Source organism: Apodemus sylvaticus, chromosome 10 (assembly GCF_947179515.1).
Source record: "Apodemus sylvaticus chromosome 10, mApoSyl1.1, whole genome shotgun sequence".
Taxonomy (NCBI): domain Eukaryota; kingdom Metazoa; phylum Chordata; class Mammalia; order Rodentia; family Muridae; genus Apodemus; species Apodemus sylvaticus.
In genome coordinates, this window is record NC_067481.1 from 36,414,087 (window position 1) to 36,442,039 (window position 27,953).

General features: G+C 40.9%; 2 protein-coding genes across 6 annotated transcripts in view; one reads left to right on the forward strand and one right to left on the reverse strand.

Moving 5' to 3' along the window:
* Ppm1e (protein phosphatase, Mg2+/Mn2+ dependent 1E) overlaps nt 1-3,999 on the forward strand; it is a 130,918-nt gene extending 126,919 nt beyond the window's left edge. The window contains exon 7 of the mRNA XM_052197664.1: nt 139-3,999. Within this exon, the coding sequence (XP_052053624.1) occupies nt 139-1,190 (1,052 nt within the window). The 3' untranslated portion in view covers nt 1,191-3,999. The remainder of the gene's footprint in view (nt 1-138) is intronic.
* The window catches only part of Trim37 (tripartite motif containing 37), a 121,110-nt gene that overhangs the window by 18,691 nt on the left and 74,466 nt on the right, over nt 1-27,953 (reverse strand). For 3 of the 5 annotated variants that reach the window (XM_052197659.1, XM_052197660.1, XM_052197658.1), the window contains exons 19-24: nt 27,156-27,464; nt 21,671-21,793; nt 20,761-20,950; nt 17,584-17,702; nt 13,866-13,976; nt 12,097-12,175 (exon numbers count right to left, since the gene is read on the reverse strand). In XM_052197659.1, coding sequence (XP_052053619.1) covers nt 12,097-12,175; nt 13,866-13,976; nt 17,584-17,702; nt 20,761-20,950; nt 21,671-21,793; nt 27,156-27,464 — 931 coding nt within the window. Of the gene's footprint in view, nt 1-9,808; nt 12,176-13,865; nt 13,977-17,583; nt 17,703-20,760; nt 20,951-21,670; nt 21,794-27,155; nt 27,465-27,953 lie in introns of those variants that run through there. The other 2 variants (XM_052197662.1, XM_052197661.1) reach the window with 2 other exon arrangements.

A 27,953-nucleotide genomic window follows, 5' to 3' on the forward strand; every position in this document is an offset into this window, starting at 1 on the left:
CCCTGCAACTAGCAAATATAAACATCAAAGTAATACAGAACTCAAGTGTTTCACTTAGAATTTTTTGACCTTAAGCGTGCTAAACATTTAGATGAGCCAGAGCCTGCCTTCTGACAGCCTTCCCGTCTACTTCCACAGGAGATGCTGAGCACAAGCCATATATCTGTGGAGACGCGGATTCTGCCTCCACTGTTCTGGATGGGACTGAAGACTACCTCATTCTGGCCTGTGACGGCTTCTATGACACCGTGAACCCCGATGAGGCAGTAAAGGTTGTGTCTGACCACTTGAAAGAGAATAATGGAGACAGCAGCATGGTTGCCCACAAATTAGTAGCGTCGGCTCGTGATGCGGGGTCAAGTGATAACATCACTGTTATTGTGGTATTCCTGAGGGACATGAACAAGGCTGTAAATGTTAGTGAGGAGTCAGAGTGGACAGAGAACTCTTTTCAAGGAGGGCAAGAAGATGGTGGGGATGATAAGGAGACTCATGGAGAGTGCAAGCGCCCTTGGCCACAGCACCAGTGCTCAGCACCCGCCGATCTAGGCTATGAGGGGCGAGTGGATTCATTCACTGATAGAACTAGCCTCAGCCCAGGGCCCCAAATCAACGTGCTGGAAGATCCAGACTACTTAGATCTCACACAAATAGAAGCAAGCAAACCTCACAGTACCCAATTTTTGCCACCAGTTGAGATGATTGGTTCTGGTACACCAAAGAAAGCAGATCTTAATGAGCTAATAATGGAGGAGAGATCAGTCAAGTCTTCATTGCCTGAACGGAGTGGTGCTGGAGAGCCTCTGGTTTCTTTTAATTTGGGTTCAACAGGGCACCAGATATGCAGAATGGAGAATTTGTCTCCTGTCTGTTCTGGGTTGGAAAATGAACAGTTCAAATCCTGGGGGAAAACAGCATCTAGATTGTATCATTTACGCCACCACTACTCCAAAAGGCAGTGTGGATTCAGGTTTAATCCAAAGTTTTATTCATTTCTGTCTGCTGGAGAGCCTTCCCACAAAATAGGCATTAGCCTCTCCTCACTTACTAGAAGTGGGAAGAGAAACAAGATGTTAAGAAGTTCTTTGCCATGGAGGGAAAATAGTTGGGAAGGATATAGTAGAAACATGAAGATCAGAAAGCGTAATGATATCCCATGCCCAGACTTTCCTTGGGGCTATAAAATATAAGACTTTTTCTTCAATGTAGGCTAGCTAGTTCTCTCAGAAATATAACTATCAGAGTAGAAACAAGATAGACATTTTTAACATACATGTGCTTCATTATGAATCCACCGATGGCTCAACCCGTAAATGTACATAGATCTTTAGGAAACTCAAAATAGCGTTTTCAATCTAATCAAAAGTATTGGCAGTTTCACTAGAAAAATTATTCAACTGGTCCCTGTGATGTGTCTCTATACCTACATACAGCCAGCCCCCTCTCCACCATCCCTTCACGTCACTAGTGGAAGCTTGAAAGTTATTCCAGTCAGAATATATGGTATGGAAATAGCAACTATCTGGTCTGATGTGCCTAATCTAAAGGAAACAATGCAGGATTAAATGTTGTTGGGAAATGTCCCTCAGGATCCTGGGGACGATGGAGTGTCTCTTCCCAACTGTGTGGGTAGGTGAGAGACTAAAAGCCACACGGGTCTAAACTGCCGATGAAAGATGCAGTAAACCAGTACCAAAGTGTCATTTCTCAGACTTGGGAGGCAGTATACACTAAGGTAATTCATTTTTCATAGAAAATGAAAGGCAACTATGAACATTTTTAATTAAAATACTTCATAAAGTTTTAGTTATTTGAGCGTTTTATAACCTGTTATGGTGCTTTTGGTGGGATTTTGTTACTCATCATTTTAGGAGCCCACCGTCAGCTGGTTGTAACCTATGATGCTAATGTTTTTCACAGTACCTTCATCTCAGGAATAAAAGTGATTTAGCAGAGATGATGTCAGGTACGATAAAAGACTCATGCCATTTAAAATGAGTTGTAAAAATAGCATTTCTATATTTTCTGCTTTTTTATGTTTACAGACAGCAAAGGCATATATCACTATAATATAAAACATAGTTTGGAGAATGAAAAATGATAGTTTTAACTTCTCTAAAATTGTTTTCCCCAAGGCATGAAGTAATTGGTATGAAGGAGGCTGAGTGTGAACGCAGAGGCCAAGTGCAAAGGACAATGCACATTACTGAGAGCCAGGGCTGTTTAGTTGTAACTGGAAGACGAGCCAGAGCCCAGCTGCTTGCTTCAGACTACAGTGACAGGTCCTGTGCTTCTCATTTCAATACTTAAGTCATAATGTGTAGTTTAAAATCTTTTCAATACTTAAGTTATAGTTTGTAGTTTTAAATCAACCACCTTTTGCCATTTCAAACTCTCAAAGCAGAAAGACAGCAAGTGCACGGCCATATTTGTTGAGTGAGGCACCTGGTTTCTCTCAGCCATGAATGGGCCCGTGGCCTCCTGTTCCCCACCCCTACCCTGGGCCAGTCAGGCCGATAGGCAAGGGTAGCTGCTGGAGCCATTGCGCACAGTGCAGGCACTGCTGCTCCCTAATCATGTTCTATGTAACATAGTTCATGCTGCATTCTCCAGACCCACAGAGGACTAAGATCCCCAAATTTGAAGACATAAATGACTAACATATCCCAGGTACATCAAATCCTTAAGAGACCAAAACCCAGCTTCTCTTCAGCAATGGTCACACTGTTAATCTATATCTTTTATTTTTCAAAATTTGAGAGTAAGCGGAGATTCTCAGTGTTTTCTGTTGACCTTGGGGTCAGTTGTCTCCCCTCCCACAGCATGTGTGACACACAGGAGGGGAGGATCACCCAAGGCCCCACCTCAGCCGTGTTCATTTCTTTCTCTCTTGTGCTCTGCCCACACACGGCCCTCACTCACAGCTGTCATCTTTTGAGCCCAGATCTTGCTGACAACCTGTCAGGTACAGGGTCACTTTCAAATCAAAATTTCCAAAAAAACAAGAAACCAAGGCAGCAGAATACAGGTGTACATTCATATCCTGAAGTAGCTAAGTACATCTGTGGTTACCTGTTGGCAATGGTTTTTGATCAGAATGAGGAGAAAAGAAGAAAAACTTTGAGGTGATATAGGCTTTTTAATCAGTGGGGTAAAAAAAAAAAACTGTGTGGATGAAACTGGGACAAACAGAGCCATTTTGAAAGGTCTGACTACACAGCAGTGTTAACTCCATCTCTCATATCATTAGCTCTCTAGAAAATAGAGAAAAGTATTTCTAGTGTGGTCAAGTTAATAATATTGTAAAAAATAACTTCATTTGTTCACAATGTGCGTATTTATAAGGTAGTTAGGTACCATTTGTAAGGTAAGTCCTTCAACATTCTCTATAATATTAAAGTAGTGGTTATTGGCCTGATAAATGCTGCTGTTGGTTCTATAAACCAGACAAGAAGCAGTGCTTTGTGAAATGCAGTGTTAAACCTTAATGCCACTGGTGATAGGAAGTAGTTCCCTTCAGTTCCCATCCTCTGCCCTTATTTGCTGCTTGCTGATGTAAGCAATAAGTAGCCCTCTAACTAATGGTATCTATACATTGCTGTAACTTATACTTAATGATGGTGTATCTGGTGATTGTAAAAATATTAGAGATATAAAAGTATCTATACAATATATATTAACTGTAAATGCTGAGGTATAGTCTGTGAATTATGTGTTTTGTACCTCTATTTCATTGTGCAATTTAGTGGTGGTGAAAGTTCTGCACTCGATCCTTAAAGAGTGGCAGTATCACTTTTTCAATTAACATGATCTGCATCAATTTGTTTGCTTGCTAAAACAGTTTTGTTAAAGTAGGAAATAGCAAATCAAATATAAACAAGAAAGTGTAGTATCTGATAGGAAAGTAGACAAGTCACCAACCGAGGTTACTACTCCTTGTACATTCACTGTGAGTCTCAAAGGGCATCAGTCCCTAATTTCAAAGTTTTTTTTTTTTTTTTTTCACTTTTTGAGACATGTATATTGGAAAGGATAACTAAGAATGGCAATATCACAGCACCAAATACTGGGGCTTTTAGTAATAGTTATGTCTGTACAACAGAGGTCAGACAGAAAAACATGTATATACCTTTTCTTTACCTATAAGTGCCATCCATTGTCCTTGAAGTAATACAATTAAAGTCCATGTTGCATTTAACTTAACAGAAGGCGCCTTGAAAGTATCATTTCAAAGGACAGTGTTAGTAATGTCGCACTAAGTCCAGTCCCGACCAACGTCACAGTGGCACAGCAGCGTCACTTCATCCCCATGGCCACCACATTCCACTGCTAGAACACTGTGCCAGCAAGGCGCGTGCGCGCGGCATCCAAGGGGCAGAAGGAAATGCTGCGTGATCAGCTCCATGTGTGGAGAAGTAAACTGCTGTGCTCCCAGTGCTCCTCCCCCGCCAAGGGCTGCCTGAGGTTTCATGAGAAAGGGTCTAAATTATTTTAATTTTTAAACATAATTTGTTCAATGAGCTTTTTCACCTAAGGCTACAAAAGAGGATACTATAGTTTTGTTCAAATCTTTGGGGAAATTTTCTTTGGATCGTAAGTTACTAAAAGATTTGTTTTCACCTTTTAAAACCAGGATTAAAAAAAGAAAACCCCAACACTCTTCTGTTTTGATCTATGAAAAGATGGATGTTTCTTCAAAACAAATGATACTGCCAGTATTATAACAGCCAAACTGTACTGACTGAAGGAAAAACCCTGTTGCTGCAGCCCAGCAGCATCTGAACAGCTCAGGCCTGCTTATCATAGATTAGAAACCTGATGGAGGGCAGGGGGTTCCACACTGGCGCAGCAGTCATTCTTGAAAAGGAAAACTTTAACTCTGACGTCTGAGATAATGCAGATACATCATTGTAATCTCTCTAGGTGCTCTTTGGTGAGACAAGCTTTCTCTTGTTCATGACATTTCTCTGCAAAGACTTCTCTCTGGAGTGAAGTGAGTGACGTTACGATTTACAAACCCACTCTACAGATCACTTTTGAGTTGAATTGTAATCATAAGTGATCCTTCATATTTTATTTATTAAAACTGTTTATTCAGGTAAGGAGTATGTTGAAATTTTGCCAATATCTTAATAAAACTCAGCAACTAAAAACCACCAGTAATGTGTCTTATTCTTAAAGGAAAGCTGAGTGATAAACTTGGCAGATCTTTCAAACACACCCCCTCCATCAGTTGGCCTCGGCCTCTAGAGTGCTGGGATTAAGGGCATGTGGTGCACATCTTTAATCCCAGCACTTGGGAAGCAGAGGCAGGCGAATTTCTGACTTTGAAGCCAGCCTGGTCTACAGGGTGAGTTCCAGGACAGCCAGGGCTACACAGAGAAACCCTGTCTCAAAAAAAAAAAAAAAAAAAAAAAAAAAAAAAAGGCACGTGCCACCCCCGGAAAGAGTAGATTTCTTATACCTTACAAACATTGAAAACTGCAAATCTTCTAAGTGCTGATTAAACTACTAGCACCTACCCACAAAAAATCCTCAGCACTCACACCCGGGGCTGCCGGAGAGGGAGAAGAGGCAGATGCTTGTGTTCCTGTGTTTCCCTCCCACTGGTTTAACTGGGGTAAGGGGGGGAGCAGATGGAAGAGACAGTAGGAGAGGTGGAACCCGCCCTGGCCTATGGGGTGATTTCTCAGATCTTACATATCTGTACTCAATTGCTCAAACTTTCCCTTCACATCACTGGATTTCAGTCTTGAAATAATCCAGTGTGAGGTGGCTCTAAGTCTTTCTGGAGAGTCTGTCCACAGGAATAGCACAGAAAATGCAGGGAAGCAAAGGCAGTGCAGGACACCTGCAAAGACCACAAGAAAACAGACACACACTTACAATAAGAGGAGCAAAGTTACAAAGTAACAACGAAAATAATTTTATGGCTGGGGGCCACTACAACATGAGGAAGGGAATTCTAATGTAAGACATTTTTGTTCTTTCCATCAAGCCTACCATGAACATAAAAGTCCTTGCTGTTTCTTTTTTGTATGTGTATCATATGTGATGTGCCAGTGGCTTCCATGTGCAAGTCAGAAGAATTTACCTAGGAGTCTATGTGAGGAGCTGGGACTGACTGGGAAGCATCCCTCCTCCCAGAAGATTATTAGCTCCCAGTGAAAAATGGAGTTGATAGTCCTGCCCAGATGTGACATCTACAAACCATAACAATGGCCAGAATGGCAAGATGTCCCAAAGGGCTGCAGCACTGGGAATGTTGAGAGCTACTGGTTTTAATGGATGGATCCAGTTAACATGCTGTGACTGCTTTACTAGCAAGACTTATTTCACAGTTACAATGCTAAACTCCTAATTTCTTGGTCATTCAGTCCTTACTGTAACTTTATAAAAAGTTCTAAAAAGATGATATATTCAAGGGGGGATTGCTTTTCAGGAAGAAAGGAAAGGACATTTTAATTAATAACTATTATTTGAAAAATCCTAAAATTTGATACTTAAAGATGAAGACCTCTTTCTGAAGTAACATGACATATATTATAATTATAAAGTGAACCAATAGGTGTGTGTGTGTGTGTGTGTGTGTGTGTGTGTGTGTGTGTGTGAGAGAGAGAGAGAGAGAGAGAGAGAGAGAGAGCGCTAGCATTCGGAGGGCACTGAGCCCAGCAGTGTTGCTATGGAGCTGCCAGTGGAGGAAGAGGCAGGACTCAATGAAACGTACAATGCAGGCTCTCCTAGAGGAGACACTGCCTGCCGGGGTTCTGGTCAGGGCAGAGAAGCAACAGGGCTCAGTCCCTACCGTGTCAGCTGGAGACAAAGTTTTCACAAACAGCAGTACAATGGATATACAGCCCAAACTACAGAGTAGCAAACAATTCTTACATTTGCTCAAGTTTACTCAAGCAGAGGGGCTTTTAGTTTGTTTTGTTGGTTTGTTTGGTTTTTAACTTCTATAAATACTGACCAGAAAGCCATGTGTCACTGGTTGATGTGAAAACTAGAGATAGGACAAGAAGTCTTAAAATGTTACCAGGGGAAAACTATGCAAAGAACAGTTCTCTGAAGTCCCTAAGTTCCAAGGCTATGGTTTGGTTTTCTATGTTGCCGACAGTGGCTTTAAACTTGACTATTTTCTAAACTTTTCATAGTTAGAAGTAGGATACAAATTTTTAAAATAGGACTGGAGAGATGACTCACCATAAGAATGCATACTGTTTTTTAGAGGACCTTAGAGTTCAATTCTAAATATATACATGGGGTAGCTCATGACCACTAAATTCTAGCTTCATGGGATCTGACACCTCTCACCTTAGAGGGTACCCACACTCATGCGCAAATAGCCACACACAGGAATACACATACATAATTAAAATCATTAAGTTTTAAAAAATAGTTCACTCTCCTCCGAATCACGATTTAAAAAATTACACTATCAAACTTGGCATGATGGCACACTTTGTAATCCTGCACTTGGGAGAATATCAACTTGAGGCTATCCTGGGCTATAAAGTAAGATCTGATCTTAAAACACAGAGACCCACTAGCCCAGGATAGCCTCATATACTTTTCATGTCTTTAAGAACACCAGCATTGTCCCTCTCTGAGATGTAGATGTAAACAAGCACTTGTTTCTCTATTCAACTTAAAAGCCTGGGCTGACTGTGACGCACCCTTTTTTTTTGTTTGTTTGTTTGTTTGTTTGTTTGTTTGTTTTTTGGTGGAATTCCATCAAATTCTGGAATTCCATCAGTCTGGAATCAGATGATCTAGAACCTTATCAGCACATTACACTATTGGCTTTTTTTGTCTTATAAGTCCCACCTTGAGGCATCTTGTTTGAATAAACTACCAGCTTCTAACTATAAACAACTAATGTCACATACAGTCCAAGGATTTGGAGGCTACTTCCCAGCAAATTCTATCTTATTACATACCTGATGACCCTACTCATAGGCATACAATGCCCTTCAAAATGAAGACAGCTCATATAAAAGTCTCATATCAAACATGCTAGAGTGGAAATGACCCAAATTGTTTAAGTGGGTGAATGGATTACAGTGGAAGCACTAGTAGAATACTACTTGGTGAAGCAAGCAAGCAAGCAAACAAAGCTAAGTATTGAGTAATACATGATGGCTACACATAACTGTTCTTACACATGACTGTACGCTGTGGATCTATGTAGGCAGTGCTATGAAAAGGGAAGATTAAAAGGACAGAGAACAGTTAACAACAGTGGCAGCCAGATGCTAAGAGAAGTGTTCCCTGGTAAGGGGCCACCTCAGAGAATTCTTAGGAAAATTGAAATGCTCTCAGCAGCTCTCTGGTGGCCATCCAACATCTGCCAAAGCCAGAAGACTGCATGCCAAAGGACTACACTTTAAATATGTAAGTCAAAAAATAACTAGAATGTATGTAGGTGAGGAGAGCATGGACGGTAACAATATGTCTTAGCAGTGCATCTCAGAATCATAATACAGAGGACAGTAGAGAAAGGAGCTGAGGTAGTTTGGAAGCTGAGAACCCAAAATACCTGAGAAACTATATTTTGACGTGATATTCAAAGAGTACTAGGGTTCAGGGGCAGCATGTAGCTACCTAGGAAGCTGAGGGAAAGAGGGTTACATGTGCATGGGAGTGAGAACCAGTCTGGGCAGTATGTAAAACTCCATCTCAAACACATACACACAAGTGATACTCAAGGTAGTTTTTTAAATCACAGGTATAGGTTAGCAATAATAAATTACTTAGTGTTAGAAAGAAATCAGACCATTAATCCCAGTACTTAGGCAGCAGAAAAAAGAGGGTCAGCCTGGTCTACAGAACTCCAGGACAGCCAGAGTTATTTAGAGAAAACTCTTGTCTTGGAAAAAAAAAAAAGAAAAGAAAAACTTAATGTGTCCAAGTTAAAGAACTGAGTATATATACTGTAGCCAATGACCCAGGCTTCACATGGTTGGGTGTTTACAAACAGGAGCAAAGCCTCTAATTAGCCCTGTGGAGCTGGTCTAGAGTACATACTGACCCACAGTCTCTCTCTAGAAAACAAAACAACAAAAAAACAAACAGAAAAACCATGTTAGCTGGGTATGAGGTGCATGTCTATAATCCTAGTATTCAGGACACTAAGTGAGGCAGGAGACTGCAGTTTCCAGAACAGCACAGGGTACGTTAAGATGGTCTGAAAACAAAGTTTATATGCGTACTCATCCACTGGCTGAGAGGAATATGATATTATAGTAACAGTAAGCACATACCTCATCTCACATGTTTGTTTCTAACATGATTTTCTGGCACAAGTTCCTCAAAAAGTTGAATGATAGCATGGTTGAGCACTGTGATTCACACCCTTAATCTCAGTACTTGGGGGGCAGAATTGAGTGGATCTCTGTGAGGTCAAGGCGAACCTGGTCTACATAACAAATTCTAGGCCAGACCTAAGATGCATGTGAAGCTGAGGGTGCAGCTCAGGTGGCGATGCACGAGGCCCTGGTTCAGACAGACCCCAGGGCTTGGGAGGGATGGCGCACAGGCCTATGATCCCAGCATGCCGAAGGTGAAGGCTGGAGGATCAAAAGGGTCAGGAAATTCAAGGTCATTCATGTTACTTACTACAAACCAGGACATGACACCCTGTCTTAAAAAAAGTACTGCAAACAAGATTCATTATATGGTCATTGTGCTATGGTTACATATGGCACTGACAAAAGGAGACGCTGGGCCAAGGCTGGATGGAAATTCTCACAATTTTCCTAACTCTTAGAAATCTAAAATTATCTCAAAATAAAACAACAGAACAGGATAGATGTTCATCTTTTTATTGGTGTTGGGTTAAGCATAAAGAACTGAAAACAGCATAGGGTCCAACCTTAAGCAGCAGTCTCCCCAAATCTGACAAGTGGGAACAATACACAACGTGTCTATCTCAAAGATTACTGAAGAACTCAATCAAGTTGTCAGAACTGTTCAAAAACAATATGCTCACATACACGCCTTTAGCCCCAGCACCTGAGAAGAAAAGGCAGAGGCAGCCTTGTCTACAAAGAGAGTTCTAGGCCAGCCAGGGCTACATAGTGAGACCCTGTCCAAAAAAAAGAAAGGAAAGTAAAAACAGGCAAACCCGGGCTAGAGAGGTGAGCGCTCGGTCCTCACGGCTCTCCAGCGGACTCCATGCATCCGCACCATGAGGTGCAGCTGTGGCCTCAGACGCCCAAGCACTTACACATAAATACAAATGTAAAAACCCTGAAGATAAATAGGTATTTAAAGAAGGTTTCAAGTAAAATGAATGTGGATGGCTGCCCAGGATTGGCACCTCCATCATGTACACACATGAGCACATGAACACAAAACACACATGCTGAAAAAAGTACAACAGAAAAAACAATAAAAAATTATGTCCAACAAAAAAGAGAAAAGGTTTTTTGTTTTGTTTTTATAAAGCGAGGTAGGCGAGACCGATTATTAGGGAGAATTTGATACACAGTGTGAAAGCATAGGGCAAACAAACCCAGCAAGGGAGTCTACTGTCAGGCCGCTGCCCTTCTCCCTACCTGCCTTCCAGCACAGCCAAGGCAGCCATAGAGCAGCTCCCGCCATCATGGAAATACTGGGTATGCCGGACAGCTTGAGCTCAGGGTCAGCCTAGCAATGCAAGGGCTTTGAGCTCCTTTCCCAGAAATATCAAAATACCAAAAGCAAACCACCACCTACTCGGACATTTTAGTATATAGGATGGCTAGGGATTGGGTAAGAATTATTCTTTCCATATATTCTATTTCTATCATCTATGAAGAAATCTTTTGGTTTTTAAAAGGAAGGGCTAGAAGCCCCATGCCATAACAAAATGCCCTTGTCTGTGCTGCTAAACAGCCACAGCAATCAATTCAGAAGGGGGAGGGGTGCTTCTGGTCCCACTTTCAATAAACTGCAGAGGCACATTTTCTCAAGTTAATTTTATTAACAAAAAGTGCAAGCTGTTAAGAGAACAGTAAACTATGAGTCACAGCATTCAGCAAGCCATCAGCCATGGGACACAGACCGGAGTCACTAAGTACAAGCAGGCGAGAGGGAGCGCTCTCTTGTATGCACATCCACGCTTCTTCAACAGTCTCTAGGCCAACTTTAAGTGTAACATTCACAAACATACAACAGTTCAAACATAAATGCAGGAGCATAGGAGCAAAATTTGGCAATCATTTGGGGTTTGGGCCAATTGGGAATATGAGAGAAAGCCTGGCACACAGCTTCATGCAGGCGCATAAATCTTTAAAAGCACTCACTGAAATCAATGTCCAACCAATGGAAATATACTGTTCAAAAATATCTGTTGCACTATAGTTATGTTTTAGGAAGCAGAAAAGATGAACAACTTTATAGTAATCTTACATATGTCCAAATGACCATGCATAGAAGCCATTCACAATAACTTAACTCGTTTTACATGACCCCTGTAAAGGCCACATAACTGAAGGAAGGTGTGCCGCCATTACTCAGTATGCCAACACTTGAACAAGTGAGAAAAACATGGCATTTGGTCTATCATCATATTTCAAAGAAAGGATTCTAACATTGCTACAGTTACTCAGGAAAAGTGTCCATTGAGCAAAATCTGTTTATAAGCAGTTTTCCTGTGCACTATTATACAAGCCTTAATGAAATTACAACCTAATGAAAAACTATGACCATCTAAACCACATGTCAGCCAAAGTCAGAAGAGCACCGACGCTGAACCAGATCAGATCATGCAGTGCCTCCAGGTGCTTTTTAGCACTTAGCGGGCTTTCTGTTACAGGAGACAAGCTGCCTTTGCTAATGTACTAATTTGCTAAATTAATTGAGCACTACACTGTTCATTCATTACACTGGGAAGAATGTCTTTGCCTTGATCTTTTCCCCAGATACTACTGCACCCTGCTGGAATTGTGTACCTTCTAATAGTTTCAGAATTGCTATTTCAGGTAGAGATGACAAAAAAGAAATAGAACTAAATAAGTCTGATTATCTGACTGCTGGCAGTTTTGAGCACCAACTTCCAACAAATCTCAGGGACCAGGTAGCTTGTAGCTCAGCTCTCCGTGTGGCCATTACCTTCCACCGCCTTCATCAGCGTTGAAGTGGAGATTTTCAGGGTCTATTTGTTCACCATCAGGAAAACTGGAATGTGAATCTAAGAAAAAGATTGAAAGGGAAAAACCTTAAATAAAAGCAAATGTCATAAGGCATGTGTTCTTTGCCCAGTCTTTATGTAACCTTACCAAATTGACTGACAAAGATGTGCTAGGTGGAAAACAAGCCTGTCTTCAGAGAATTTATGATAAGTTGTATGTAAGTAATGAGGGAAAAAAATGTATAGACGCCCCCAATTAGAAGAGGAAAGCCACAGCCACACCTCCTGAGACACTACTCCAGGAGCAAAGATGGCAGTGCTCCCCGGCCTCAGAGTCTATGACACAAGCTGTTCCTCACTCAGCAGAACTACCTGTGCAATCATCACTGCAAATCCCGCCAGCACACAAAATAAGTTGCCTCAAAGCCGGACACTTCTTTAGAATCAGAGGGGAATCAGTAAAGATGCCTCAAGACATACAAACCACTAGAGACTCGCTGCTGGTCTGAGAAGGGAACTAGAGCAAGGGACAGGAAGCCCAGCAGAAGCCAAGCCCTCACAGTAAACTCTCCACTACACTGCATATGTTTACATCCCGTCTGTACGGTAGCAACCATCTCCTCAAAGCACAACAGACACAGACAGCCACATCACAGCAAGCTGAGTTGCTGTAAAGACGAAGGGCCAGGGAGGTGGATCCATGGGTACAAATTCTCCCTATGTAAGGCCCAAAACTGTAGTCAAATCTGTAAAACTGGATTTGATGGGACACATCTGTAATCTCAGCATTCCTATGGCAACATGGGGGAAAAGACCCAAGAGCCATCCGGAATCTCAGGGTTACCTGGTCTGGGACATGGAATACAGTGGTGGCACAAACAGGAAAGGGTGCCGCAAAAGCAAGGGGAGGGACTGAGCTGACTCCCCAAAAGTTGGCTTCTGATTTCCACACCTTCGCCAACATGCACAACCTCGCACTTTATTAAAAAAAAAAAAAGTTTTGGATCCCTCACTGAACTGGAACTAGCTCTGTAGACCAGGCTGACCCCAAACTCAAGAGATCTGCCTGCCTCTGACTCCTGAGTGCTGAGATTAAAGTCATGTACTACCACTCTTGGCACAAACAGTTTTTTTAAAAAAGTAAGAGATTTCTCTAATTTTTTTTTTTTTTACTAAGAATTCTTTTCTGAAGGGGATTAAAACCAAAACCAAAACCAAACAAAAATCAAAACCAAAAAATAAAAAATAAAAAAAAAATAAAATAAAATAAAAAGGGTTCCAGGATTTGTAGGTGTACTTAAAAAAAATAAAAGGGTTTCTCAGGTTAAAGTATGATAGAGAAAAGAAAAAAAAATCCGGAGAGAAGGAAATATAAAACAAAAACGAAAAATTCCAAACATACGAAACCAGCTCAGGTGCAGAATGAGTATTTAGGTGTGGTGCCCACCCACTGTCTCTGCTGAACACTCTGTTCTGAAGTCTCCTCTGCCACGAGCAACCCAACACCAAGCTGCAGGCTTTTCCACGCAGGAAACAGCACTCAGGCGGCTAACTGGCAAATGTTACCGAACAACTTTCTTGATACTTACCACATTGTTTACCACAGAATGTTCTCTCACAAATGACAGTAATATTTTAAAAAGAAGTAAAAGCAGCAGAGCAGAGTGAGCAGAAGCGGCAGCAGAGGCAGAAAGGGCAGCGGCGGCAGCGAGGCCTTTAGGAACCTGTGTAAAGTGACTACGAGCTGCACCTTCATCCGGGGGCTGAGCCAGGAACGGGTCGGTGAACGCGCCCATGCTGGGGTGCTCGTCCTGCTCCTCGTTCTCAGTGTCACATTCAATGTCGCTGTCACTACTCATTCCTGGCAGGAAGGAAGGGGAGAAGGTGTGATTTCACCTTACACCAGTCAGAATGGCTAAGATTAAAAATTCAGGAGACAGCAGGTGTTGGCAAGGATGTGGAAAAGAGGGACACTCCTCCACTGCTGGTGGGGTTGCAAATTGGTACAACCACTCTGGAAATCAGTCTGGTGGTTCCTCAGAAAACTGGGCATGCCACTTCCAGAAGATCCTGCTATACCACTCCTGGGCACATACCCAAAGGATTCCCCAGCATGTAATAAGGACACATGCTCCACTATGTTCATAGCAGCCCTATTTATAATAGCCAGAAGCTGGAAAGAACCCAGGTATCCCTCAACAGAAGAATGGATGCAAAAAATGTGGTATATATACACAATGGAGTATTATTCAGCCATTAGAAACAATGGATTCATGAAATTCTTAGGCAAATGGATGGAGCTGGAGAACATCATACTAAGTGAGGTAACCCAGTCTCAAAAGATCAGTCATGGTATGCACTCACTAATAAGTGGATATTAACCTAGAAAACTGGAATACCCAAAACATAATCCACACATCAAATGAGGTACAAGAAGAATGGAGGAGTGGCCCCTTGTTCTGGAAAGACTCAGTGTAGCAGTGTAAGGCAAAACCAGAACAGGGAAGTGGGAAGGGGTGGGTGGGAGGACAGGGGGAGGGAAGGGGACTTACGGGGCTTTTGGGGAGTGGGGGGCCAGAAAAGGGGAAATCATTTGAAATATAAATTAAAAATATATCAAATAAAAAAAAAAAAAAAAGAACCCACGACTGTGACTGTCCTGAGCTGGAACCCCTGCTGACTTTACACTCACACAGTCCAACAAACACAAAAGCAACAACCACACAGCGTCTACCCTCTGCGGCCTGTGAGGCAGCCCTTCCACTTTGTTCTTTAATTAGAACTGGGTGTCATAAGCCTCCAAAGGTTTGTGTAGCTAGTACAGCGAGAAAGATTTTCCACGTTAAACCTTCTTAGCATGTTCTAAAAACAAAACAAAGAAAAAAGCCAGGTACTTTCAATCTAACTTACGGTAAGAATTAATAGTCTACAGCTGGAAATATCTATAAATACAGGCATACATAATAGAAAATTCCAACAATTCTAGAAGTAAATTGGTTTCAAATCTATTTGGGTCCCTTGTTTTATATTTGTGTGTACTTTAGATACTTGGCGTATATATTATTCATTCATACATAATTACTATACATAGGGTTTAGCATGCCACTTTAATAATACATTTATAATATGTAAGGATCAGAACAGCTGTTGATTTATCTACCACGAGGTGTACATCATTCTCTGCTGGGAACATTCACATCCACTTTACTAGCTGTTATTCTTCTGACTTGCACATGGAAGCCACTGGCACATCACATATGATACACATACAAAAAGGAAACAGCAAGGACTTTTATGTTCATGGTAGGCTTGATGGAAAGAACAAAAATGTCTTCCCTTAGAATTTAAACTAAGGTCTGAGTTCCATACCCAGGTCAGCAATGCTCCCAGAGACCTGCACACACCAAGCACGCCAGCTATAGCAATTGTCTCTGTGCAGCCAGTACGTTTGGGATTTAAACCTGAGATTAAGATCTCAGGAAATTACCATAAGACCCATCCAAGAGCTACTCCTATTTAAATAAAGCAAATGTCTATATTTGCTTTATTTAAATAACCTCCCCTCTGGAAGGCAGGTTCTCACTAAACAGCAATAAACTTTCCAAAATTCATGGCATAGCTTCTAAAGGACTCTGAAAACTAAACCAGAGAGGGAATATTGCTGGAGTCAAATGCTGAAGTGCCACTGAACTGGCCAACTTAGGTCTCAGGAGATCATTTAAAATGTTCACTACAAAATCCATAACCCAGAGAGAACATCAATAATCAATTCCACGCTGACACAGACATTGGCATTTTCTAACTAGGACTTTTAAATTTGTCACAAATACTCACTGTCAAAGAATTTTGAGGAAGTTTCCAGGACAGATCAAAAGAATTCTTGGGGAAGTAAGGGGGCTCAAAAAGGTGTGCTTAATATAAACAATGCTAACAATGTACCAAAGCAAGACAATTTCAAATTTAAAATTCTTTTATCAAAAAAACAACAAAACTAATCTGTATATTTTCAAGCATGCAGGTAACATTTCTTCCCTCTGTACTCAGAATACAAAGGTAGACTTGGACATTCTGAAGTGTTTCTACTTTTCATTAAGAATGCGTCCACATGGAAGCTGTTGGCATATCAAACAAAATACTTGTTGAAAAGTGGGGAATATACAAGTATTCCTTTCTCTTATTTTTTTGTATTTAACAGTCTCATTCTGTAGTCTTGTTTGTTCTAAAACTAACAATAGCTTAGTCTGCCCTCAAACTGAGGTAATCCTCCTGCTTCAGCTAGGATTACAGGGCATGGGCCACAAAGCCCAGCTGGAATATATTGATTTAAAAAGCAAACCCAAGCCCCATCTGTGAAACAACACTCCCACCTTGTGGCCTGTGTTGGAACTGGTCCTGAAAACAAAACCAGGCTGATTCTCCAAACTGCAGCTGGACATTTCATAAGACAGTATTAGCTGTATGGTATTTCAGAAATATTCCAGTGAAAAAAATAAATTTATCAATAAATAAAAATAAAAAAATAAATATTTAAAAAATATTTAAAAATAAAAAAATCAATTTATCTGATTGAAGCTAGCTGTGGAGATACAATCCTGTAATAACTTCAGATGCTTGGGAATTCACATGGTAAGACAGGCAATGTATTTTTAATATACGAATAATTTACACCTGCCCTTCTTCCTGCCTCCTAAATCAGTGGTTCTAAACATTTCTAATGCTGCAGGCCTTTAATACAGCTCCCCATGTTGTACTAACCCCCCCAACCACAAAATTATTTTTATTGCTACTTCATAACTATAAGTTTGCTACTGCTATGAATTGTAATGCAAATATCTTATATGCAACCCTGTGGGGGTTGCGACTCATAGCTGAGAACCACTGTTCTACAGGACTCTTAGCACTGTCTAAGAACCTTGCCTTTCCTGAAAGGCTGTGTACTCATGGAAGCAAATTAATGGACTTTGCCCATTTTCCTTGTCCATGAACAAATGATACAAGATGAAGCTAGGAAGTTGTTGCTGGCCCTGAGAAAGGTTTCCTTGTTGCTAGAGATACAGAAAATTAAAAAACCTTCCCTATGAATCCTCAGGATGTGACTCAGAGTTCTTATCAAGTTTGCAACTGAAGCAACTAACTTGTCACTTTAAAACTAACCAATTCACTGAAACTTCTAGTTCACTGAGATGACAGAGAAGGGAAGGAGAGAGGGAGGGAGAGAGAGGGAGGAAGGAAGGAAGGAAGGAAGGAAGGAAGGAAGGAAGGAAGGAAGGAAGGAAGGAAGGAAGGAAGGAAGGAAGGAAGGAAGGAAAGAAGAAAGGAAGGAAGGCAGGCAAATGAATTCAGAGTTCAAATGTGTGTTAAACTTCTGTACCATTGTCACTAACCAATCACTTCCTACTGCTACAGCCACTGAGAACCCAGTGTCTCCTGCTCGCTGGTCCTTCTGACCGTCCGAGCTCAATGCTCACCTTCCTCAGGGGCAGCTGAAGCTCCCTCAGGTAGTGTGGGCTGTACCTCCCCAGCTTCAGAGTGACTTTCCAAGTCTGCCATCTGCATTCCTTCCAGACGACCTCCTTTTGCATTAGTCCTCAAAGAGGGAAAAACAACACGGTATTTTCAAATGTTAATAGTGACATAATAATTTTCTTTCTTTCCTAAAGCTGAGCCTTAAATCAAGCATGGAAGATTTACTTGTGTTTAATTCTAAATTTGCATTTTAAAAATTTTACTGAAGATTCAGAATAAAAGGTTATGATATAGATTACCTGCTTATGACAATGTGTAATAGTTTTACAAAATGTTAACAGTGGGGGACAAAGACAAGGTGCAGGATCTCTTTGCTATTTTTTTAACATTTTTTAAAAAGAATTATTTATTTTATGTATGTGATTACCCTGTCACTCTCTTCAGACACTCCAGAAGAGGACATCTGATCCCATTACAGATGGTTATGAGCCACCATGTGGTTGCTGGGAAATGAACTCATAGCATCTAGAAGAGCAGCCAGAGCTCTTAACCACTGAGCCATCTCTCCAGCCCTTGTGCTATTTCTTTCAATGGTTTGTCAATCAGTAATTATTAATTAAACCAAATACAAACATTCTCTCTACTACTGAAAGACTAAGAGAAGCATTATTGAGTTATAAATCAAAGTAAAAATAGTCACTGCAGGTAAAAATAGTCACTCCCATTTTCATTGGGAACTACTTTATTTAATTATTTTTGCCTCACTGCTCCAAAGCGGCAGGGAGGAGGAAAAGACACAGCTAGAGACTGTACACATGAGCCAGGCTGACATCGTATCCCTAGCCGGCTGGCTCACCATGGAGGTTTGAATGAGGATGGTCCCCAATTAATGGAACTGTTCAGGGAAATTAGAAGGAAGTGTGGTCTTATTGGAGGAGGTTCAAAAGCTCACCCCAGACTCAGGCTCTTTGTCTGTCTCTTTCACCTGCACCTGAGGACAGATGTGAGCGCTCAGCTACTACTCCAGCACCATGCCTGTCAGTTTCCTGACATGGTTGTAATGGACCAACCCTCTAAGACTTGCTTTGGTCCATGGTGTCTCTTGACAGCAATAGAATAGTAATTAAGACATTCACCTTTTACTTTAATGCCTTTTCTTTTTTTTGGGAAAGCAATGACTTTCATAAAGGCTGCTTACAGGAGCATAGGTGAGGGACTGTTTGGAAGAGCATGAATACCTTACCACTGAAGACTATGTTTTTTCTTCCCAATCAACTACTATTTGTAAACATATGAACATACATACGCGCATGTGTGTGTGTGTGTGTATGTATGTCACAGAATGAGTCTCCAACTTCCATGACAGGGTGTGGGCTCAAATTTGTTTAGATTATCAGGGTGCTATGAAGCAACTTTAGAATTTATATAAAATTTTATACCTTCCCCCACCCAAAATATATGTGAAATCTTTATGACTAAATGATACAAATACCTCTATAATAAGTTTTTTAAAAAAAGAAGGGACACTAAGGGCCAGAAAAACGCTTTGTGTTTAAGAGCATTTGCATAAAAAAAAAAACAGATTTGATTCCTAATGTCTGTGATTCTAGCCCTGAGATTCCAACACTTGGGAACCAGACATACATACAGACAAAATGACCATATATTAAAAAAATTTATAAGATAAAAGGTAGGAAGGTAGGTAGTTAAGTAGGAAGGAAGGACGGACGGACGGAAGGAAGGAAGGACAGAAGGAAGGAAGGAAGAACCTAGTTGTAGCTTCAACTTGAAAGAAATGTATGTATCAGGCGAGGTGACAGGGATGATACATTTCTTGATTTCCTCCCCTCTACCCAGTTCTGGGGACTGAACCATGGCAGGGCAATGACCATGTTAAGATACGTCCTACCACTGAGCTATCCCTCCAGACAATCCTCAAAATTACATTTTTTTTTTTTTATTTTTATTTTTATTTTTTTTTTTTTTGAGACAGGGTTTCTCTGTATAGCCCTGGCTGTCCTGGAACTCACTCTGTAGACCAGGCTGGCCTCGAACTCAGAAATCCGCCTGCCTCTGCCTCCCAAGTGCTGGGATTATAGGCGTGCGCCACCACCGCCCGGCTCAAAATTACATTTTAAGCCAGGATCTTGCTTAGATTGTCCATGCAGGCCCCAACTTTCAACCGTCCTGCCTTCGGTCTCCTCCATAGCTGTGATGTAAGAGTTCACCACTATGCCAAACTTTCTTCTGATTTTCACTTCCACTGTTGATCCATGAGTAAGAACAAAATTAAACCCCCATTATTAAACTGTCCTTCTGGATGTGGTAATGAGAAAGATCTTTCTAAAGTCCCCATGGAGACCAATTCCATTATTTAATATTTATGTGACAAATCAACAGATGAATACTGATGGCCTAGCCAACACATCCATAGACAATACATTCTTTCACTACTTTCTTTGGATTGGCTGTAAATTTAATTCATATTAATAGATTTTGAATAGAAATAAAGGTGTCAATCACTGTTTATCCTTTCTGGAAATTCCAAGTTGCATTTTAGAGGATGATTTCTAAAGACAGAAAAAGGGTGAGATAAAAGCAGTGCTTTTTTTTTACAAAACAGACAATTAAAAAATGCAGAGCAGCCTGTTATCCCAACACTTGGGAGAGTAAGGCAGGAGGATCAAGAGCTGAAGGCCAGCCTGGGCTACACGAGGCTCAGTCTCAAAATAAACAAACAAACAAGCAAACAAAATAGCAATAATAAGTAAGACTAGTAAAAGCACTGTATTGCACACAAATATGTGACACAGGACACATGATACAACACAGATGGTTTGGAAGAATGCAGAGCAGTTAAAACGTGGACAAGATCAAAGCTGAAGTATACACATCTCACACACAAAGTATGCTCAGGCATCCTTGATGTCAGTGAAAGAAAGCTCTAAGCTAGCTGGGAATGCTCACTTCTGTAATACAGCACTCAGGAAGTGGAGACAGGGGGACTGCTGTCATTCTGGGACAGGGGGTGTTTAGAGGAGAGAGAGAGAGGGAGAAATTGCCGTAATTGTTTTAAAAAGTGACATTTTAATGCAACAAATAAACTTACTACACACTATAGAAATAGTTGTGTTCATTATAATTTAGACTTGAAATTCCAAAAAGAGAGTATTATTTACCCCAAGGTGACCATTTTCCTTCTTTTCTCAGCAGTGGGTAAACCATTGAAAACTGCAACCACTACGGCATCGGGGTCCAAGGCTGTGCCCTGCCTGTCTTCACTTTTGGGCAGAAGATCCCCAATGATGCTGTGTGTCAGAGCCCGGGGGGAGCTGTGTCTGCTCCCAGACTGAGAGCTCCCTGGGGAGCCTTCAGGAAAGAAGCAAGAAGACAAGAAACATGAAAGCTCTCTTAGTGTAGACATTTTCTTTATAGATCTATTTTTTTTAATTTGTAAAAATTTAAATGAGTAGTTTTGTCTGCATGTATGAACGAGTGTGTGTCAGGTGCCAATAAAGGCCATAAGAAAGTATCAGATCCCCTGGAAGTGGAGTTACAGAAGGTTGTGAGTCACCATGGAGAGTTGGCAGTCAAACCCAGGTCGGTCCTCTACATGAGTGAAACAATTCTCCAAGCTACGAGCTATCTCTCCAGCCAACCATATGAGCATTTCAAACTAAGTAAAATCTTCAAAAAAAAAAAAAATAAAAATAAAAATATACCTCAATCTTTTTGACTAGCTACTTAAAATTAACAAGTCCATAATACATAGTTAAAAATACTGTTCTGATTTGAGATCGAACACTAGAGCCGAGGTGCATGTGAGCCTCCCCAGAGCTTGGAAGGCTAAGACAGGAGGATCAAGAGTAAAACCTTCTCACATTCAGACAAATATATGATAAAATATATATCAAAATAAATCTTTTCTTAAAAGTCAAAAATCAAACAAAAGGACAAACTCCTGAAAAGGAACCGATAAAGGCCGCACATGCCCCAGTCCAACTGTGATTCAGCACCAAGGTTAAAGCAACGTCAAGTCAAGCCAAGCAGGTGCCCAATGAAATGATCTTATAAACCCCTCAGCTTTACCTTCAGACAGAGCCTGACAGTCACCCTTTGAACGACTGTTCTCTCCGGAGTCCACAGCTCTTCGGAGTGACAGACTGCCTGCTATGGCCCGAGCAGACTTGGGGGAATTCTTCTTATTTGTGGCTGCAAAAAATAATTAGAAGCATTTCTGAATATGACAAAATGTCACAAATCTCACTCTACAGTCAGAAAGGTCTAATCCTTACCATTCATGGATATTTTTCTGTCTACAATGTTTAAAACAACAGGGAACTCTGTGACCCTGACAGCTTATTTACTACTCTGTGACAAAAGTAATTTCTATTTTATTGCTTCTGAAACAGAATCTTAATAAGATTGACAATGACCTCATTTTTAACAAGTATCAATGAAGACGATGAAGTATAAACAAAAATACAAACCTTCTTATCCAGTGGTTCTCAACCTTCCTAATACCGAGACCCTTTAACACAGTTCCTCATGTTGTAGTGACCTCCAATCATGAAATTATTTTGTTGCTACTTCATATACGTAATTTTGCTACTGTTATGTATTGTAATGCAAATATCAGATAATGCAGGATATCTGATTATATGACCCTAAAGAAGTTCTGACCCAGAGATTGATAACAGCTATTCTAAATTAAACAACTGGAAATTGTGCTTGATTGGATCAAAAATAATCAATGTCAAATTTGAAACAAATTATAAACATAATACTTCAAATTATTTGTGACCAAATAAAATTGTGATTAAAGTAGTAATGACAGTAAAATACACAACCTAAAATAATGGGCAGAGAGGAGATCCAGGACAAGACAGTAACAACAAGAACTAATCATACTTGCATGCATACTCGAGAAATTACCAAAATAACAAAGAATAAATAGATGAGATGAGTATCACAGCATCAAGAGGTCGAAGCAGGGAACTGTGAATTCCGAGCCGGCCTGAATTATGTGAGACCCTGTCTCAAAGACTAAACCAAAACAGATTTTAAAAAAGCAGAAGAGATTTACTGATGACAGCTTAGCAAGTTTGGCTCTGTTCTAAAACGATATGATTAAAATAACAAAATTTCAGAATCAACTTTGAAAAACTATTCCTATCAAAAACACCACACACCAGAATTAACCAGACCCAAAGACTCAGTGAACTCCTATACATAGAAGAGGAATTCCAAACAGAAGCCGTGGATGGAGTACCACGTTGAATTTTACACTTTCGGTATCAAATACAAAACAAAAATCTAAGACAGAATTAGAACTTTAATGGCCAAGTCTGACAGCCTGAGTTCAAATTTCTAGAAACCATAGGGTGAGAGGAGAGAATCACCTCCTTTAAATTGTCCACACACACTTCCTCCTAAGTAAACATAAAAAAAAAAGAAAAAGAAAAAGAAAGAAAGAAAAAGAAAAAGAAAAAGAAAGAAAGAAAAGAAAAAGGAGAGACAGACAGACAGGTTCTTTTATGAATCTCTCTCTCCCCCCCCCCAACCCCTCCATTCTCCTCCCCCCCCCCCCCCACACACACACACAGAAGACTCACTGCCAGTATCCACTGCCAGGGATAAACCCAGGCCTTAGGCTTGCATCCCACAGCTGATCCTCAGCTGCAATCAGAACTAAGCGAGAGGGCAGCTCTCCTCTGACACTGAAGCTTGTAAGCTCAAAAACTAGAAAAATAAGAGCAAGTAATCTGAAATCCTAGCACTGGGGAAGCTGAGAAAGAGTTGTCCTGAGTTCAAGGGCAGCCTAAGTGGGCTGCACAGTGAGCTCCAGGCCAGCCTGGCTTACAGAGTGAGACCCAGTCTCAAACGGGTGGCTGAGGGAGGAGCACAGGAACTTGCTGCTGGTAGAAATGGATGGGGAGTCCCACATTCAATACTGCCATGCCCCTCCCCGACCACCAAGAACCACCCTCCCGCCCCCCACCCCCCACCCCCACACACACATCACAGAACAACTGGGTAGTACCAGCATGTGGACAGGTATCTGACGAAACTGAGAATCCAGAAGCAATCTACACATTCAGTCTGACTTCAATGGGTAAAGGAGGGATGGACAGGAGGAAGTGCTGCGGACAACATGAAGAAGCGGAAGTCACATGACTGGCAGAAATACAAGTCTGCGGATGTTCTGAAAACAGTATGACACCAGCAGTTCCTCAAAAACTGAAACACAGTTTCCATTTAACCCAGCAGGTCCACCTCCAAGTACACACACAAAACAAACAAAATATTTATCATCTACATGGTAACTTATAATACATAGTCACAATAACATCACTAATTATAGCCAAAAAGTACTAATGAGCTATCCATATCAACTGTGATAAACAGTATGTGGTACAGTTATATAATAAAATATTGTTTGACCAGTAAAAGGAATGTATTAGTATTAACTCATGATAAACATGTAGGAGTCTTGAAAGGATAATGGGAAATGGAGAAGAAGGAAAAAGAGTTAAATAACCTCATCTGGTCAGGCACCAGAAGTTTGAAGCTAGTCTGGGCTACATAGCAAAAGTCTATTCTAATATAAATGAAAATGTGAAAACAAGACTCTGTTTCTGTGTTAATTAGGAAGGCTAGTTTAAAAACAAACAAACAAACAACCAGAAAATACTAAGTGCTGGTGAGCATATGGAGAAGTGGAATCTGGGCCAAGTTAAAAGTGTAGTATCAGCAAAAAGCACAGCATCTCACCCCCACACCTTTGAAAAGTTAAAGATAGAATAATCTAGTAACGCCAGTATACACGCTGACAGTTTTATAAAGGGGCTTAAAAAGACATATCTACGTTTAGAGCCAAAAGCTATAAACAACCCAACTGTCCAAAGAAGGAATGGACAAACAAAATGTATTGTAAACATCACAGAGCGGGGTTCTGCCGTTTAGAAAGAAGGAAGTTCTGCACGTTGGTACATGGACGAACCTTAGAGTCGTGAGATAAAGAAACCAGTCATGAACACCCCCCCAACGTCAAATGCTGCAACAATTCCACTCACAAACAGCACCTAAAAGAGTGACTCATAGCCCCAGAAAGCAAAGCAGCAATCCTCAGGTGCCGGGAAAGAATGGAGAATTGCTGATAAGTGATGCAGTTTAGAGTGAGGAAAACCCAGAGGTGGACGGAACGGAGGATGTACATCAATACCAAAGTGATTAACACTATTCAACTGTTGCAGACTACAATGGGAAATTTTATATTATGTTCACCTTGCCAAAAATGTTAAACACACAGGGTTCCCCAACTAACGGCTAAAATAACAAATTTACATTACATGTACTTTACTATAATTTAAGACTTTTTTTCACAGCATATATGACTTGTGAATTGAGCACACATAGGCAGTGCCCAATACTAAACTCTTTCTCAATTCACACAGGCCCCCAGATTCTCCTCAGTTCACATGCAACTTATTGAAAAAAACTTTGTTTTCTCTTCTCAGATATCATTGGTATACTCTTCCATTCAATCTTGTACTAACGCTTCTCAAAAATATAGAGCATAGAAAGCAACACTTTTTAGAATGTTTTCTTAGATTTTTGAAATAATACTATCTAGTTGTCCACTTGTCTTAATGATTTCTTCCCATTTCCATTAGCAGTCGCCCCATCCCTTTTCTTCACCAGACCTTTAAACGTGTGAGCAGTGCTTTACTGTGAAGACTTCATAAAATCAATACCACTGCTTGGCCCTGGTGGTGCATAACTTTAAACTTGAGAGAAAGAGGCAGACAGTGGCAGGCAGATCTCTGAGTTCAAGGCCAAGGCCAACATGGTGTACACACAGTGAGGTCTAGAAGAGCAAGGGTTACATAGTCTCAAAAACCTTGTCTCAAAAAAAAAAAAAAAAAACCATTTAAAAAAAATCACTACATTTGCTGTTAGATGGAGGCAAGTGAATCTGTGATTCCCAGGCTAGCCTCCTCTACATAGCAAATTCCAGCCAGAACTGAGAGGGGAAAGGAAGAGAGAGGGAGGGGGAGGGGGAGAGGAGGGAGAGGGACAGGAAAGAGGATGGAGAGGGGGAGAGGGAAGGAGAGAGGGAGGGAGGGAGGGTGAAAGGAGAGAGGTAGAGAGGGAGAGGGAGAGAGCGACTTAAACAGTATCACAGAGTGGTGGTACTCGCATTCTGTTATGATCAGCTGTGACCACTCCCAGGGTTGATCTGTATATAATGCCTGCCTAGGACAGTTTACTAGGCAACCTAGCATGTGTCCAAACAGCATATTTAAACAGAATCTCTGACTCTCTGACCTTCTCTGCCCCAACACAAATTTTTACCATATAGCCCAAACTGGCCTTAAACTCAGGATCCTCCTGCTTCCTCTTCCTGACAGTGGGATTACCTGGACAAACCAAGGCTTTGAATTGCTGCTGAGTAGATGACGTCACTAATCACTAAGTTGCTTAGGACAAAATAAAATAATTCTCAGTTACCATCTTTCTCAGAACTATCCAGCACTTTTCAACTACAATTATGACAAAGAACTGAATCTTCAATTCAAGGTCAGCCTTACAGAGCAAGTTCCAGGAAAGCCAGGGCTACAAAGAGAAACTCTATCTTGAAAGAAATCAAAAACTGAATTCTATTACCTACATTGTATGTGTTGTATGTACTGATGAACTGTTCCTTTATACATCTAAAACAGTGTCAGTTACATACTTAGAAAGCATGCTGCAAGGCTGTGAGCAAGCCTACCGACCCACGGCTTCAGCTCCAGCTGACATGACTAAACTCACACAACCTAACTTAATGAAGCACCTGCTCTGAAGCTTTATTAGATCTTCCTCCACATGCAGCTGTTTCTGAACAAACAGCTCAAACTCCATATTGGAGTTTTGTAAGATTCTGGGTTAAACCCCGTTATCTTTGACTATCTCCGTCTGCCCTGACTGATTATCCATATCCACTCATGCTAGTCTCCCTTTAACCCTTTAATGTCAATCTTAGACCAATGAATTTGCATTTCTGTCCTGGTTATACAGAACAGAGCTTCCCTCAGGCATCTGTAGGGCTCAGCTCAAACATGCTCTTTACAGGGACTGACTGCCTCTGCCTCTCCAACACTAGGCATTATTCATCTGCTCTTGTTTCACAGTGCAAGTATCCATTAATTTTATATTCACTTATTTATCTACATACTTTATTGTCTGATTCTTATCACTACAATGCAAGATCCATAAGGTTACCAAAGTGTCATTTAATGCCAAGTACATGTGAAAGGAGAGAACAGACTCTGCAAAGCTGTTCTCTTACCTCCATAAGTACACCATGTGTGCACATACAAACTCACACAAAAAATAATTTAAAAAAGAAAAATGTTGGTGCTGGAGAGATGGCTCAGTTAAGAGCACTGACTGCTCTTCCAGAGGTCCTGAGTTCAATTTCCAGCAACTGCACGGTGGCTCACAACCATCTGTAATGGGATCTGATGCCCTCTTCTGGTGTGTCAAGGAGCATGAGAGAAATTTACATTATAGGAACTTCTTCACTTACGGTTTCGTATGTAACAGCCAGCGACTGATGACTTTGCTAGAAGCTCCATTCCCAAATCCTGTAATCTACCAGAGCTTTCGGGTCCACAGGTAGCCAAAGCTGCCTGGTCAGCACAGAAAAGGTTTGCCTGCATATCTGCAGAAGCAACACTGCTGCCCTTTATATCTGAGAGTGTAGTCTTCACATCAGTCTTCATACACCGGACTTCAGCCATTTGTGTTTTGAGTCTTTTCAGCATCTTTAGGTCAGAGGGCACTCGCCACATCGCCTGCTGTTTCCTTTGATCTTTATCTTTTCGAGAATATGATGCTTCAAAAAGAAAGCAAATGATAAATCATTGTCATATACAATTTTAACATTCATGACCTCATTCTTTCCCACAAATGTAATATGAGAATGTGGTAAGGTGCTTTATGATATCACCAAAGCACATGCCTCCAGAGAGATGGCTTAGTTTTTAAGTACTTGCTGCCAAGCCTGACCACCTGAGGCTATCCCTAGGGATCTACTATGTGGCTGAGGGGAGAACTGAGTCTTCCAAGTGTCTTCTGACCTCTATACTTACACCACAACACATACATGCTCATATACACACACATACCGACATAAATAAATGAAATTTAAAAAGTAAAGCATGCACTAAATTCTACTATTTAAACGCAGGTGTAACTGTTTTAATGCTATTCATATGTAAAACCTTCAAGTTAGAAGTATGGATAACAATCACCACTTTGATTTATATACCTACTTCTAGAGATTGTTCTGACTTGTGTTTTTTCTTAAAATATTTTTCTCATT